The sequence below is a fragment of the Microcaecilia unicolor genome, chromosome 4 (assembly GCF_901765095.1).
Source record: "Microcaecilia unicolor chromosome 4, aMicUni1.1, whole genome shotgun sequence".
In the NCBI taxonomy this organism is placed as follows: Eukaryota; Metazoa; Chordata; class Amphibia; order Gymnophiona; family Siphonopidae; genus Microcaecilia; species Microcaecilia unicolor.
Window position 1 is genome coordinate 64,542,935 of NC_044034.1, and position 16,613 is coordinate 64,559,547.

At 42.7% G+C, this 16,613-nt stretch overlaps 1 protein-coding gene across 4 annotated transcripts in view; it reads right to left on the reverse strand.

Moving 5' to 3' along the window:
- Positions 1-14,443, reverse strand: part of IFT88 (intraflagellar transport 88) — a 269,351-nt gene extending 254,908 nt beyond the window's left edge. The window contains exons 1-3 of one of the 4 annotated variants that reach the window (XM_030200295.1): positions 14,295-14,443; positions 10,781-10,886; positions 10,162-10,224 (exon numbers count right to left, since the gene is read on the reverse strand). In XM_030200295.1, coding sequence (XP_030056155.1) covers positions 10,162-10,224; positions 10,781-10,870 — 153 coding nt within the window. In that variant the 5' untranslated portion in view covers positions 10,871-10,886; positions 14,295-14,443. Of the gene's footprint in view, positions 1-10,161; positions 10,225-10,780; positions 10,889-14,235 lie in introns of all 4 variants that reach the window. The other 3 variants (XM_030200293.1, XM_030200296.1, XM_030200294.1) reach the window with 3 other exon arrangements.
- Between the last annotated feature and the right edge of the window lie 2,170 nt (positions 14,444-16,613).

Below are 16,613 nucleotides of genomic sequence, written 5' to 3' on the forward strand. Positions count from 1 at the left end.
TTTCGATAAATCGAAGTTGAAAACTCGCCTTCCTCAATTCTAATAATTTTTATATCCAAGAATTCAATTTCATACTGGGCTATGCGAGAGGTGAACTTGATATGCGGATCAACAGAATTAAGGGCAGTAATAAACCTCTGCAATTCTCTTTCAGATCCCTGCCATATCATAACAACATCATCTATATACCTCTTCCACAGCAACACATGGTTGTACTGGAAAGAGGTATATACATAATTAATTTCAAAAAGAGTCATGTACAGACATGTTAGTGAGGGCGCGACTGTAGCCCCCATCTTGACCCCCCGCTTCTGAACATAAAATTTTTCTTGAAATATAAAGTAATTATCACAAATGACCCATTTAAGCAGCTGGAGGAAAACCGATTTTTTTCTCTGTAGACATAAGAGGTTTGATGCAAAAAATATTCGGCCACCTGAATGACTTTATTCTGAGGTAAGTTCATGTAGAGAGCTACAACGTCTAAGCCCACCATGAACAATTGTTCACTGTTGTCACACTTTATGTTAAGGCCCTCTAACCTTCCTATAAAGTCTGATGAATCATGAACATAAGACATAGCTTGACTGACAAATGGTCGCAAAACATTGTCCACCATTTTGGAAAGGGGCTCCAACACTGAATCACGTGTAGAGACTATAGGACGACCGGGCGGGTCCACTGTAAACTTATGGACCTTCAGAACAAAGTAAATATATGGTATCTTCGGATTGGGGTGGCATAAATACTTTTGCTCTTTTTTGGTTAATATGCCATCCAACACTGCTCTATCAACATATTGAGTGATTTGATCTTTCAAATCATTCGTGGGATCACTTGCTACCTCAGTGTAGTAATCTAATTGAAGAAGCTGCCTCAACCCCTCTGCTACATATTTACTTGTGTCCATGACCACAGTAGATCCACCCTTGTCTGCCCTAGTGATGGTAAGTTCTGAATTGTTCGCCAATTGGTGAATGCTTTGACGTTGTATGTTGGACAAATTATAGCAATAGTACTTCCGATGACATTCAATACTTTCAAGTTCTTTTAACACTAATTTTGAAAAGCCATTATAGATGAATCGGGAGGGGGGCCCAGTGGTACCCACTTAGATCTTCCAATAAGTTCGCATAGGTACTAACTTATCCGATACATCACGCTGGGGGGGGGGCGAACAAAAGTCTTAGCCGCAGGTCTCTAAAGAATCTAAACAAACCCTGTCTAGTTGCAAACGAATCATAGTTAGAAAACGGGACAAAAGAAAGTCCCTTATTTAACACATCCAAATCATCCTGTGATAGTCTGGATGTGGATATATTAATCACGTTATTGTTTTCTTTGTTTTCTTCGGTTTGACTACAGTTTTGCCTAAGTCTGCCTTCACTTCGGTTACCCCCTCTTGCGCTTGCCCGGGGAGTCGTAAAAAAGAAGCCGGCAGCATATTGTCTGTTTCCAGAACACTGTTGCCAGTTGTTATATTTGTTTCGGCTTTTGTATTTTCTCCCATTTATTGTCCTCCTCAGAAGACTCACTGGAGGACAACTTAAAATTAACCCATCTGCCACCCCCTCTTGCTCTCCGCCCCCTATTACGTTTGACCAACGTTTGACGAACGATGCTGCGTTCGGCACCTAACCCTTACCGTTCAGTGAATCCAGACTGCCCCAATTTGACTGCCCCTATCGGACCGACCGTTCACTTGTCTATTAGATTGTAAGCTCTTTGAGCAGGGACTGTCTCTCTTTGTTAAATTGTACAGCGCTGCGTAACCCTAGTAGCACTCTAGAAATGTTAACTAGTAGTAGTAGTAGTAGTTTGACCATCCAACTATACACAAATCCCTTAGCATAATCGTATTCATCACGCTTATACTTTGATATGTTTAACTCTCTTTGTTGGCCACGATATTGTTCTATTTTAGAATAATGATCAATCAAGCATTTCTCAAATGTAGCCTTATCATAACTCAATTTAATATTATCAATTTTAGTCTGTATTTCCTCCTGTTGCGTTTTTATTTCCTCCTGTAAAACATCCACAGTCAGTAGCATTAAATCCAGCGAGCAACGAGTTGCTTAATAAATAACAACTAGATTTAAATACTAGTCTGGAGTACATTGAATGAATTCGAATTAACCTAGCCAAGACAGAGGCACAGGCCAGTTCAGGGAAGGTCAAGCGACTCTGGAGTAACACCTTCCCATTGAGATGGGCCCAAGACTCGTTCAGATATTTGGGTATACAGCTTTCAATGAATCCTAAGCATCTATATGACCTTAATATTACCAATTACTGGAGGATACTAGGCAGAGGCTGGCTCTTTGGACGACACTTCCCCTGACCCTCATGGGCAGGATTCAGCTCTATCGCATGATAATCTTCCCCAGATTACTATATGTGCTACAGTCTCTCCCTATTCGCATTTTGCATCGGGATTTGGAGTCCTTACGGAAAATACTATTGAACTTTTGCTGGGGAGAGGGGGGGGCGCCCAAACTGCAGTGGAAATTCTTAATGGGTCCGCAGACTCAAGGAGGATTGGAAATCCCAGATATGGGTAGATACAACCAGGCTTGTCTATTGAGGCACCTACGAGACTGGCTCTTGGGTACTAACACATACACAGATGTGGACTTAGAAAGAGCATACTTCCACCCCTGGCATTTGAATTATCTGCTCCATACCCTTTGTGTGCGCCTGCCCAAGGAGGCTCGGGGGAGCATACTGTTGAGGCCATTGTGGTCTCTTTGGCATTCAGTACTTGCTTTGTGGAGGCAGGAGCCCACTAGTAGCGTATTTTTGCCATTGGGGAGGAACGCAGAGTTCTTGCCAGGTAGTGAGAGCCGGATTCTGAGAAACGTGAACGCGAAAGGGGTGCTATTGCTAGAAGACGTAGTTAGGGAGGATGGGATCCTGAAATCTGCCCAAGAACTTTTTCCTCTGCAGGAAAGGGGTCCTGCGGTGGCTGATCGGTGGGAGCAGGATGTGGGTAGGTCAATTGAGGCAAAGCTATTGTGGGCAACTCTCAAAGGGGGCCTACGAATGGTGCATAGCGCAGAACTACAAGAGTGCCAGTTTCGTACATTACATAGAGCATACTTCTCCCCTCAGCAGGCTAGCCATGCGGGGGTAGTAGATATGGGACAATGTCGGAAATGTGGAACGATAGGGTCTTCTTTATATCATGGATTGTGGCAATGTAGATACATAAGAGCATTTTGATCAGCTATAGCGGAATTCTTCTGTTTGGTATTTGGACGTAGGGTGTCCCTCACCTTTGAAAAAGCGATTTTCTGAACATTAGGCTGGTGTGGGGGGGGGGGGGTCGGGAAAGTTGGGTGACAAGTTATTTTTAGGCAAAGCTTGTATTCTGGGAAAGAAATGTATTCTTAACCATTGGATTCAGAATCATCCCCCCTCTGTTTGGTATTGGAGGAATAAATTACATCAACTCATGATATGGGAGTCAGAGGGTGCCCACTTGTCTCTGAAGAGGCAGCAGAGGTTTCTGGTGATCTAGGGGGCTTATTTGAATAGAGTTTCTCCTGCAGCTCGGAGTCAAATTTTGAACAGATTTTTTCGCTGGGCTGTTGAGGGCGGCTGGGTGGGGGGGCCAGGCATCACAGGGATGGGTTAGGGGGTTGGGGATTAGGGGATAGAGAATATATTACTTGATGGTAGGTCGGACTAGAAGGGTAAAGGTCAGGCCTACACATGTGAAACCACTGTTCTTGGGTGGGGTTAGTGGGAGGAGGGATTCGGGAAGCAGGATGGGCGGTAGAAGGTATAGGGAGGGATGTGAAGACACGGAGGTATAATGGACTTCCTGGAGGTGGTAGTTGTTGTTATGTTGGGAAGCTTAGGATCTGTTTTCAAAGTCTATACAAGAGTATATTGTTCGCTACTGAGAAGCTTTCAAATAAGACTGTTTCTAGTTAAACGTTCAGAATATAACACAAAGGGACAGAAGCTTTATGTAGTAGGAGACTAAGGAAGGTTTAAAGTTCCTTAAATAAGTTCACTGTAGCTGGGAATTGATGAGGGTCTGTGTTTAATTTTATACATAAAATAGAGGAGCGATGTGGGGATAAACTGCTTAAAATGATGTAGGAATGTAATAGGTTGCCCAAGCTGTGTACTTCTTGTTATCTGAATCTCTACGCAATCCTACTGTGGAAGTGTCTCTTCTGTATTAACCTTAATAAAAACTGTTGAATATAAAATCTCTAAAGGAGGAGCCTATTTAAACTCTTCGTTTTGATGTGTGACATTGCAGCGCCATTTCAAGATGCAGAATGTATATCTGAAAGCAAGTGAACCAGTGGGTTGTCCTGGCTGTTGGATTTATAATTGAAAACTTTGCATCTCCAGATTACTGCATTGACATTCAGCACTTGTTCCTGAAGAAGCCTATTGAGGGGTGAAACGGTGGCCCTGTCGAACAAAAGAAAGCTAGTGCTGGACAAAGAAAGCTAAGTGCCTTCTCATTTCTAACGGTTCTCTTGTCACCTTGCTTTAAACAAGCTGTTATCGAGATTAGATATTTAAAAAGACATACCCTACCGACCCAACCTAAATGTCTGACACCTGCGACACAACAAAACTAAAGCACGTAATGGACATAACCCAACCCTTCCGCAGTATGACTCCCATTTGTGGCTGTGCCACATGAACTTTATCTTATCATAGCATCACTTTGTATTTGTTCCCACCGGAGTCTGCAAACGCCTCTCCGGTACCATATAAGCCACATTGAGCCTACAAATATGCAGGAAAATGTTGGATACAAATGTAACAAATAAATAAATATTAAGCATCGGGAGAAGTTTTGTAAAATGATCGCACTTTCATTATTGCACTTTATTTAAACCCTAAAAGCACTGTTAAAAATACATTAAAAAATCATTTGGAGTTTTCAGCCCAATAATAGAAACTAAACACTATATACATATATATATATGTGACTCTGGGCAAGTCACTTAACCCTCCATTGCCCCAGGTACAAATAAGTACCTGTATATGTAAGCCGCATTGAGCCTGCCATGAGTGGGAAAGCGCGGGGTACAAATGTAACTAAAATAAATAAAATATATATATATATATATATATATATATATATATAATGTATTAGTGTTCAAACCAAGGACTATTTACCTTTGGTTTCTGAGGGCTTTTCTCCAAATAGTTGATACACCACAGCTGTTTTGAGCGATTTAGGCTAGTGTTAGCATTTAGCAAGGTTATATAGTACCATGACAAGTTAAATGGCTCTCTGTTTTTTCTGTAGGGATTTTGTTTTGCTTGTATGGGGGGGAAGGGGGAAAAGGAGGAGAGGAGTGGGCGGGCGCATCCAGGAGTGGGTGGGGTTCTAAGAAGGAGAATGTTTAATTTGTAAGGCTGTTATTACTTTATTTTAAAATTTTTCAAACGTTGTTAATTGGGCTTAACACTTAGGGCTTTTGAGATACTCCTCTTCTATTCTTTCTGAACAATACTATTTCTCAGCCTAAATTTTATACAATAACTAAAAATGTACTAGTTCTGTCATTGATTTGCTTTGTCCCGTCTCTAAGGGCCCGATGCTCAAAACCTAACACCGGCATTACAGCCAAATTATGCTGGACTAGCGCTGGCACTAATCTGCACAGAATGTTCAGAGGGCTCTAGCGCTGGAAATAGACTGCATGTCAGAGATGGCCACAAATTGTATTTAAATGTAGTCAAATGGACGTAAATGAGGCCATTTGCTATTCCCTCCCAATGCTCAGAGAACAACACACAAGCAAACCCTACTGTTACTACTTGAAAAATAAAGCCAGCTTGAAGCTGGCATGGGGGGAGGGGGAGGTTGAAAAGAGAATTTGTTTTCATTTGTTTTTGAAGTGGAAGGAAGCCCATCATAGGTGGTCGGTGGCCCAACTGTTTGGGGAGGCTAAAGGGAGCGGGGTTAGGGGTGGGGCCAGGGGTGGAGCTTAAATCAATAATTGTCTGATAACACACAGAAAAAATAAATAAAAATAAAAGTAACAATTAATACCTTTTATTAAATTTTGATATTAGATATGTATCATATGTCAAAGTATAAAGTGGTTGCTCAAAGCATATACTAACCACAATCGCTCAACTGCAAAACATTATGCACAACTTTGTGCAAAAACACACTCAGAACCTTACTGTACCATAAATATTACACTGGGCAGAACCTAATACACCAATATACCACCCATAAGGAAAATGCAGACCGTCAACAATATGAAACAAGGATCATAATATCACAATTCTCATGTAGAGCCACAAAACATCCTAATTCATGTTTAATGTGGGATAAAATGCCATACATAAGTAAATAAATATAAACATTTAATGTTGAGCACCTGATTCACAAAGTGGACATATTCCAAACACTATAATGAAAATAAAATGATCTTTTCTACCTTTGTTTGGTGACTTTGTTTTTCTGATCATGCTGGCCCAGTATCCGATTCTGCTTCTATCTGTCCTCTTAACTCCGTTTCCAGAGCTTCCTTTCCATTTATTTCTTTACTTTCTGCCTTTCTTCTTCATTTCTTGTCCTACATCCATAAGTAAAAGCTGGGTCCTCTGCAGACTTGACTGTCCAGTGGATCCAACTTCTGCCTATTTTCTTCATCCATGTGCAGTTTTTCTCTCTTCCTTTTCCCTCATCTCTCTCCCTTCCCTCTCCTCCATCCATGTCCAGCAACTCTCCTCTCCCCTGCCCCCCCCCCCAGCCATCCACACCCACCCAGCGATTCTCTTCGCTCCCCTGCCCCCTCTCCAGCCATCCATACCCACCCATTCTCTCCTCTCCCCTGCCCCCCCTCCAGCCATCCACACCCACCCACCCATTGATTCACTCCTCTCTGTTCCCGGGCAGATTTTCTAACAGGAGCTGCTCATCCAATCAGAGAGCTCTTTTTGAATGCAGATAAACATACAGACACTCTAATGGGAATTTTTAGTCAAAAACACTAGCTAAATCCTTCGTTTTTGGATCAAAATTCACATATTTGATCAGAGCTATGCCCTAACATTAAGGCTGTAAACATTTCCAACAATTTTTACCCATAAATATGCAAATGAGAACCTCCCAAAAATGGACTAATTTGCATATGGCTTGAGCAAATTTGAGTACATAGCATACCAATCCCACTTCCTAGCACCTAAATTCTGCAATTAGATTTAATGCAAATACTTTTCAAACTTATTTTTAGCACTTTTAAAATTTCAGGGGTCAGTGCAAGTCTCTTTGGTATGAAGTGCTCATGTGCAGGAATTCATCCTAGTTAAAAACATAGTAACATAGTAGATGACGGCAGAAAAAGACCTGCACGGTCCATCTAGTCTGCCCACGATAAACTCATATGTGTATACCTTACCTTGATTTGTACCTGTCTTTTTCAGGGCACAGACCGTATAAGTCTGTCCAGCAGTATTTCCCGCCTCCCAACCACCAGTCCCGCCTCCCATCACCGGCTCCGGCACAGACCCCGTACAAGTCTGCCCTCCCCTATCCTAGCCTCTCAACCACCAACCCCTCTTCACCTCGCCACCCAATTTCAGCTAAGCTTCTGTGGATCCATTCCTTCTGCACAGGATTCCTTTATGCCTATCCCACGCATGTTTGAATTCCGTTACCGTTTTCATCTCCACCACCTCCCGCGGGAGGACATTCCAAGCGTTCACCACCCTCTTGGAATGCCCTCCCGCGGGAGGTGGTGGAAATGAAAACGGTAACGGAATTCAAACATGCGTGGGATAGGCATAAAGGAATGCTGTGCAGAAGGAGTTTAAAATTTCAGGGGTCAGTGCAAGTCTCTTTGGTATGAAGTGCTCATGTGCAGGAATTCATCCTAGTTAAATATCTCCCTGGCAACCCAGGACACCTCCCCCTGCTCTGCTCTCCCAGCAGTAAGGTAATCAAATTACAACTGGTTTTACACAAGGCTAGAGACAGCTTTCACTGCAGCTGCTGCTATTTAAACCCCCCAGAGCAGAGGGACTCTCGGAAGAACTACTACTACTACTATTTAGCATTTCTATAGAAACAGCTGATCCATCCTGCTGTGGCTGGGGAGGCATAGCCTCCCCAAGCCTCTTATACCGGGCGCCTATGAAGCCCATGCAAGCCTCTAAGTACTGGTACTGAAAACAAATGTGTGCGAGTCTCAGCAAACCCAAAAGTGAAAGCACATATTGGTACCAGTTTTCAGCGCTTAAAATTTTGAGCTTTTATTTAAAAGTGCAGAAGAGTGGCACCATTATGTGCTTTGCTTTCAGGTTTGCCTGGCACATGCGCACAAGAGCTGCACTTACTACAAAACTCATCTGCGCACGTACCAAGCACATTCCTTCCCCTTGCTTTCACTTTTACAGCGTTCATATAATTTGAATCCCACTAGCTGTTCTTGCAGTATTTTGTCAGCGCTGAGCTTTGAGCATCGGGGCCTAAGGTCTGTAAAATGGCTGTTTAATAAAATTATTTATGAAAAAAAATGTCAAATGTATGTCATCATAACCAACTTTACAACTGAGTTCTAAGGTGTTGTCTGAATCTGCATGCTCATATTCAAGTTCAGTAAATCAAACAGCATGGAATCAACACCTCAGTATCTGCCTTTGAATACCTGTTTGCATAATGAGGAACTAACAGGAGGATGATCAAAGGTAAATGCGGGCAATAGAGGCCACTAGCACTGCACTAGCATCCGCATTTACCTGTGCAGAATGATCAGAGGGCTCTAGCACAGCAAACAACAAGCTTATTGGTATTCACCCCTCTTGACCAGAGAGCTGCACTCAGATGCTCCCACGCTCCTACCGCCTTAACCCTATGCCAGCTCAGAGCTCCCTTTCCCCTCTACTCAGGCCAGGCAGCCCAGGAAGTCACTGCCAGCCCTGGGGTCCAGTGGACCCACAGACCCCCCCAACCAGTACTTCCCCAGAGGTCCAGTGGACCTCTGCACATAAATACAAAAAACACCTTGGTGATCCAGTGGAATCCCTATCCTCCTGCCCCTCACTTCCTCCACCCCCCAGGCCACCATAGGGGCCCAACCTGACCCCTCCTCTGAAATCTTGCCCTGATGGGCTACTGGTGGGGGGATGGTCCCCTCAACACAACCCCCTCCCCTGTACATTCACCTTCAGAGGGCACCACCTCAAAATGGCAGTAAACTCTGGTGCTGTTCCATGCAACATTGGAGTTTTTATCTTCGGCCCTAAGACTGCTAACCCAGCTTCAGTGCTGAATAAGTTGTGCCGTCACTGCTGTTCTCACAAAGCTGAAAGCTGAGGAATGAACCGGCACCTCTCTGGCTGACACCCCTGTGCCTTAGATGTTGAAAATAGAAACATTGCAGGTGACTGACTACTGCCACTGCTTAGAGGCACCTCAACCCCAAAGAGCCCCCAAACTGGGGGGAAATCAAAGGGAAGGGATGTGGCACCAGCAAATATTAATTTCATTTCCTTCAACTATTTCCTCCTATGAAACAAGGAAACCAAGCTCAACTGAACCAAAATACCCTGGTTCAGCAACCTGTAAGCCTGCCTGCCTGCCAAGAACCTGCACGAAGAACCATCACCATCTGCTGCAGACAAAAAAATACTGGTTATCTATGCTTGCACAGAGTCCTCAAGGGGAGAATCCCATGGAACTATTTTGTTTTTCTATCTCCATCCGCTGATGGGCAAACACAATACCTCACTTATTCTGGATTGGGCTGGTAGTACGCTAGGAAATTTGATGTTATGCTTGTGTTAGAAAGTCATGCACTGAGCTATCCACGCATGGCTCTGACAAGTTTACTGCATCAGCCCACAGATCTGTACCTGAGGCAATGGAGAGATAAGTGACTTGTCCAAAGTCATAAATAGCATCAATATGATTTGAACCTTGGATTCCTTAGTTCTCAGCTCACTGCTCTTACTCTTATATACATTTGGGAGAGAAAATTAAATGAAGAGAGATATCAACTAACCAAATGAAAATAATTTTTGGATGATTCACCAATTCAGTTAACAATATGACAAGTACAGGTCAATTCATTCTAAGCAGAATTCCCTTATATATTTGCTAACAATTTTTAGGATAATTTACATCATTCATTTGAGATAGGCATCAAAAAATGTACTTACAGGAGGTCTTCTACCATGGCTGGTCCTCACAGCCTGCTGAAAAGCTGCATCATTTTCCAAATCCTAACAAGGTAAGCAAGCAACAGTTTCAAAGCAATCTACAGTTAACAAACAATTCATATAATGCAATCAAAACGAATTTCAAAGATTACAAGGTCTTTAAAATTGCAGTAATAAGTGTTAGGTGGTCAGTTTCTGTTTAGCTGGGTGTGCCACTATAAGCCAGATCTTTCAGATATTAGTGTCTGCAAAGGGGTTTGTTTTTCCTCTACTATACCTGGAATGTTAGGCACCATTTCAGACTCTCAAAATTTATAGCAAGTGTGCTTCTTAATACTTATATTTTACCAGAAGGCTTTCCTCTGGAGGGGTAAGATATTCAAGAAATATATTTAGATTCATTTATAAGTTCTTCTTAAATCAGGCTGGGGCACATAAGGGATAAATTTTCAAATGGACACTGGGCTCCCAACTTAACTGGATAAGGGCCCTACTTACATGGGCGTGCTAGTGTTTTTAGCACGCGCTAACCGTGAATATGCCCATAACATGTTTATGTTAGTTACATTAAGTTCTTTTTCATCTGCAATCCAGCTGCAAGTGAGGAAAACAGGATTACCTCTGTGTCATAGGTTGGATTGTAGTCATTATAGCCAGTGTATAGGTCCTCCTCATCTTCTTCAGGTACCAGGTGGACATGTTGCATCATTTACTCCAACTTAAATCTGCCAAGAACATTGATTTCAGCATAAAGCAAGTCTCTCATTCCCTCTAAGGTACATACATAACATAGATTTGTTTCACAAGACAGTTCACACAACTACAGCGGTAACTCAGGGCATTACAATAGTTTCATTAGTACAGTTAACCTGAATGCATGCTTGGTATGCTTACTGTGGGCAATACTACAACTGGATGCCAAAGTTAGGTGTCTAGATTAGAGAATGACACAGGGACAAAATTTGTCTCCGTCCTCATCCCATCCCCGTGAGTTCTGTCTCCATCCTCACCCCGTCCCCGCAGGCCCTGTCTCCATTCCCGCCCCGTCCCTGCAGTTTCTGTCCCCGCCCTGTCCTCACCTGCAGAAACCTTGAACACTTATGATTTTATATTTAAATCTTTTTATTAAAGTATAAAAAGGAACAATATGCTGTGCAACTGTTGTGTATAGAGAACAATAACAACAATGAGTAGCTACAATAACCCTCCTTCCCACCACCATCACCCTCTACCCTTCTAACCCCAACAACAGGTGATTTCTACTACACCAAGGAATCCTAATTCACACTGTTAAAATATACAGGGGTATAAAATACAACCCGTTCTATATGCCCTAGAGGGGAAAAATATGCCTTATAAAGCACTGTTATGGTTTTTTAATCTATGGATAAATAAGAAGTCATCAACAATCTCAGGATTCAATCTAGCTCTCCTGTCTTCCACAGTCCTTCCTGGAAGAGAAGTTGTCTTCTTAGAAGATGTGCTGGTAGCAGGATGTACGGGATCCCCCATGCAAAGTTTGCTAGTTGTATGTTTGCTTGTTTTTCAAAAAAATCAAAATATCTTTTTAGGCATCACTTAAACATAAATTAACAGTCCAGTTCATTAACAGGCTTCAAAGTAGAAAATAACACGGGGACAAAGTTTGTCCCCTGTCCCGGTGGAATCTGTCCCCGCCCCTTTCCGCGAGCTCTGTCCCTGCAAGCTCTGTCCCCGTCCCCGCGGCTACTGCGGTTCCCCGTCCCCGTGTCATTCTCTAATTACAACTGATGGAACTGCTTCTCCCACAGAAATGTATTAGGGCATTTTTTTAAGGGGTTCATTTCTCTTCCACCCATCAAATGCAGAAACCACTTCTACTGCACGGAAACTTCTTCCATATCATCTCCTCCCTTCCTGTGAATACAGCTGCCTTCGAGTCCTCTGCCCCCACAATCTTCTCTGCCGCTAATTACAATGGAAACAGGCAGGATAAACTCATTCATATGGAGGGAAGGGGTGGGGACAGGAATAACTGCAGATAGAGGTTTTAATTTCTAGACATGAATGTAAATTTCTGCTGACTTCTGCATAGATCCAGAAAATTGGCAATCCTAACCTCTTGAGTCCTGAGCATATCTCACAGGGCTCCCCTAAACATATGGGCACAAAGTATGTGTAAAGTTTGGCCATGGCCTAATCTGGTCCAGCCTATACAACAGTACTTGGCAAAACACATCACAACCTATAAGAAAATAATATGATTTTTGAAGTCTGTCAGGGAGGGAGGCACTTGGAGGGCAGCAAGTTATATGGGTGCAGCAGTTTGGAGCACAGAGGGGTAGTTGTGTGGGGGACTAATTTTGGAAGAGGTGCAATTTGTGGGGTACTAGGGCACTTGCAAGTGGGTAGATTTTTGGTGTGGGGTTAGTTTGTGGAATTATGAAGCAGTTGTTGAAGGGTAGTTTTAGTGATGAGTTTGTGGGGTGGTAGTTGTGCGAATAGTTTTAGGATGGGGAAGTTTGTAAGGTGGTGTGGCAGTTGTGGGGGGGGGGGGACTAATTATTTGGAATGGGACAGTTTTCAAGGTGATGTGGCAGTTGTGGGGGTAGTTTTGGGTTTGGTGGCAGTATGCAGGGTAATAGAGCAGTTGCAGAGGGTAGATTGGAGCTGTAGGGACAGCTCTAGGTTTTGGAAGAGTATAGCATTCCACCTTTCAAACTACCAGTCTTGCACTGTTCTCTAACTAGAAACAAAGAAGGAAACAAATCCCTATGACAGTGGTTCCTAAACCTGGTCCTGGAAGAACACCAGCCAGTCAGGTTTTCAGGATATCCACAAGGAATATTCATGAGATAGATTTGTATGCACTGCCTCCATTGCATGCAAATCTCTCTCATGAATATTCATTGTGGAAATCCTGAAAACCTGACTGGCTGGGGTGCCTCCAGGACCAAGTTTGGGAACCACTCCCCTATGACAATAGGTTCTCGTTCTCCACTATTGTTGTTAACTGTTCTCTGTTACATTTCATTTTATTTCTATGGTACCGAAGGTGGAATGCATAGAAATGTACTTCATTTTTGAGAGGCTTATTTCAATGTAAATCTCCCTCCCAGTCAATGGGTCTTTTTATTAGGTTTTTCCACATGCCAGGTTTCATCCCACTGCATTTTATGCTACAGAACCCAGAGCTCCTTCTCTTATAGAAATATATTGGGTCATGGGGGGGGGGGGGGGGGGAGGTGGGTGCAGTGCTTATTTCTCTAGAAGTCCCAGTCTGATTTGACCAATGTTTGAATGCATTAGCAGAAGTGTAGCGGGGAGCGGACTGTGTAGGCATGTGCGTGCACTACTTAAGCATGACAGACTGCTGAAATATAGTCACCGGTGCCATCAGAAGTCCATTTGGGGAGCGGTCACTCCCGTAGCACCTCACCTAGCTACACCTCTGTGCACTGTGTCTTCTTATTTGTTTTCTCTTCATGTCAAATTTCATCCCATTTCAGAGAGCTAGTTTGCCCCCAGAGGGGACATTTGATCCCTTTTGTATAAGTATTTCTAACTTCCATTGGGTTATAAAGAATTAAAAATGATAAAATAGCACAGGGATTATTACATCATTTAAACTTTATTAAGTGAGGTTTAACCACCTAAATAATCATGGTAAGACGACTCCAGAAACCCTAAGGTAAACCATCTTTCGCAAAAGTAGTGAATGAAACAGTCTACTAATGGGAATGGTGGATCAAACAATGAAATGTGAAATCACTAAGTAAACACATAAGATCCTTAATGTTGGGGACCTGAGGGAAACGCTGGAGATTAAGGTCTGTACCGGGAAGAGAAAAGGAGCACATTACTATTACTTCAACCTTATGACGATTAGCTGCCAGCACAATATACATATCTGTTTTATATATTCCCTCTTCTCCTTCCCTTAACCAAATTCCGCGAGACCCAAATCTCCATAACTACAACAGCCTACAACAAACTCTCCAGTGTCAACGCGCCACTATTCTTTTCAAGCAGTCAGGTGGACGTGGGCCATGCAGACAGCTACCAATCAAGTCATACGCATTTGATTACACTCACACACTCTCTCCCCGGTCCGGCATAGCTCCCCCTCGCCCTCTCCGTTCGCGGTCCAGCACCTGTTTATTTCTCAAACGGCCCGTCCCACCTTTCAGGCTTCAGCTCGTGTTTAAAGTAGCCGAAGACCGACCGCACAACTTTCCTTCTCCAGCGTCCCGCCGTCACCTCTGACGCAAACAAACGCAATGTCTTTCCCTTCCCTCTACTGCGGCTCGTGCCTCTGTGTCGGATGCGCCGACTTCCTGTTTCCGGCAGGAAGGCGGGACTGGATTTGGCTGAGGGTAGCTCCTAGACAACTACTACACAGAGACGTCAACAAAGTCTCATTAAACCTCCTTGGTTAAAACCGCCGTATTATCAACGTCTCCCAAGTGTGGTGAGAAGTACAGCGGAAACAGCACAACAAAGTACACATGACAACCCTGGCCACCGTCTGGTACCTCTCTCAAACTCAAACCCCCTCAGCCCCGATCCGGACCCGCTGCCTTACTTACTTACTTCTTGCATTTGTATCCCACATTCCCCCACCTATTTGCAGGCTCAATGTGACTTACATAGATTTGTAAACATTGTCATTTCAGGATATCAGATCAGATACAGTTAGTAATGTGTAACGATTAAGAAGGGAAGACAGAAGAAGGGAGAGAGTGGTTAGGGTAGTTATAGCAGGTAGGCGTTCATAATTGAGTGGATTGGTGAGGTGACTTACCTATGGAACTTTGGAAGGCTAAGAGGCATATTTTCAAAGCACTTTGGGAGGCTAAGTTCCATAGGTTTCTATGGAACTTTGGGAGGCTAAGTGCTTTGAAAATATGCCTCTAAGTGCTTTGAAAATATGCCTCTTAGTGAGACTATAGGTTCTCAAACTCCCCACACCGGTGACCAGTCCCTGCAGCTTTTCTTCTCCAATGTCCAGCCACCTCTGATGCACAGATGTAGCTACTTCGGAATCCCTCTGGCGTGGCCCCTATCATCATTGTGTGTATTTTTTTTTTTTTAACTACTCTCAGCTTCTGTACCTTTGGCAGCCTTCCTTCAGTTTATTTGGATCCATAGTGGCCCCAGTTTAAAAATATTAAATTAATCCACTTATTTTCTTACTCCTGTTACTCTTTTTTATCTATATGTGCCATCTTTGCTTATACCCTAGATTGTCTATGACAATGTTTTATTACGTATTGTGTTGACATTGTAATGTAGCATGCTATGCCATAATTTGTATTGCTGTTTCAATATTTTTACTGCTGTAATTGTCTGTTACTTTTTTATTTTTTTATTTTTTTTATTTTATTGGTATTAATCATTATTTAACAACAAATTATGTATATGCATTAGGCATTGAAAAGGAAATAACAAAACTAAGAATAAAATTTAAGGCCTGTTGTCCACAATTAAAGAAATTGGTTCCAAGATACAGGAAATTATATTACAAACTGCAATAAAAAGAAAAAAAAAAAAAAAACCACCTTTTGCATATCTCGGGGTTACTGATCCCAGCCTGCTATTTACGGGGGGCACATAGGATTCGTATCTCTAGCATCAAGAAATTCCTTTAACTGTTTAGGGTCTACAAATTGAAACTGATTGCCCTCAAGCATCAAATTACAAATACAAGGAAAACGTAATACAAAGTTAAACCCCAAGGCCAACGCTTTAGGACGCAGTTCTAAAAAAGCCCTGCGTCTAACCTGAGTAGGCCTTGAAAGGTCAGGAAAAACACGAACCTTTGAACCCATAAACAAGTTTTCTAAGTGTCTTAAAGAAAGTCTCAGTATAGCATTGCGATCAGGCTCCAACACAAAGGTAACAAGCAAAGTAGACCTCTGCGTAATTATCTCCAGTGAGCTCTCAAGGAATGAAGTTAAATTCATTTCATCCCCCACCCTTGGGAGATTTCGACCGTCTCCCTGTGGGTTCCAGATATAATAGGCCCTTGTTATGGGGGGCAATGAATCTTTGTCCATTCCAAGAATGTCCACGATATATTTCTTGACCATTTCAAGAGGTGAAATTAGAGGGGACTTAGGGAAGTTTAGGAACCTAAGGTTAAACCTACGAATCTGGTTTTCAAGGTATTCAGTTCGTTTATGAAGGAAAATATTATCTTTAACCAAGGCATTCTCTAAACTTCCCATCTCTTGTAATTTAATATTCAAATTTTCCATTTTAGTGGCCTGTTGTGCAGCTACCTGTGCTTGGAGTAGCGCAGCTTCAGAAAGAGTTCTTATATTTTCAGTATTCTTTTTTAAAGTAGGTTGCATGGAGATTTGAATATCATGTACCATGTCCCATAGTGACTCTAAGGTCACAATTGCTGGTCTTACCACACCAGAAATTCCAGGAAGGGATTGAGCCTGTTCACCAACCTGAGAAAGCTT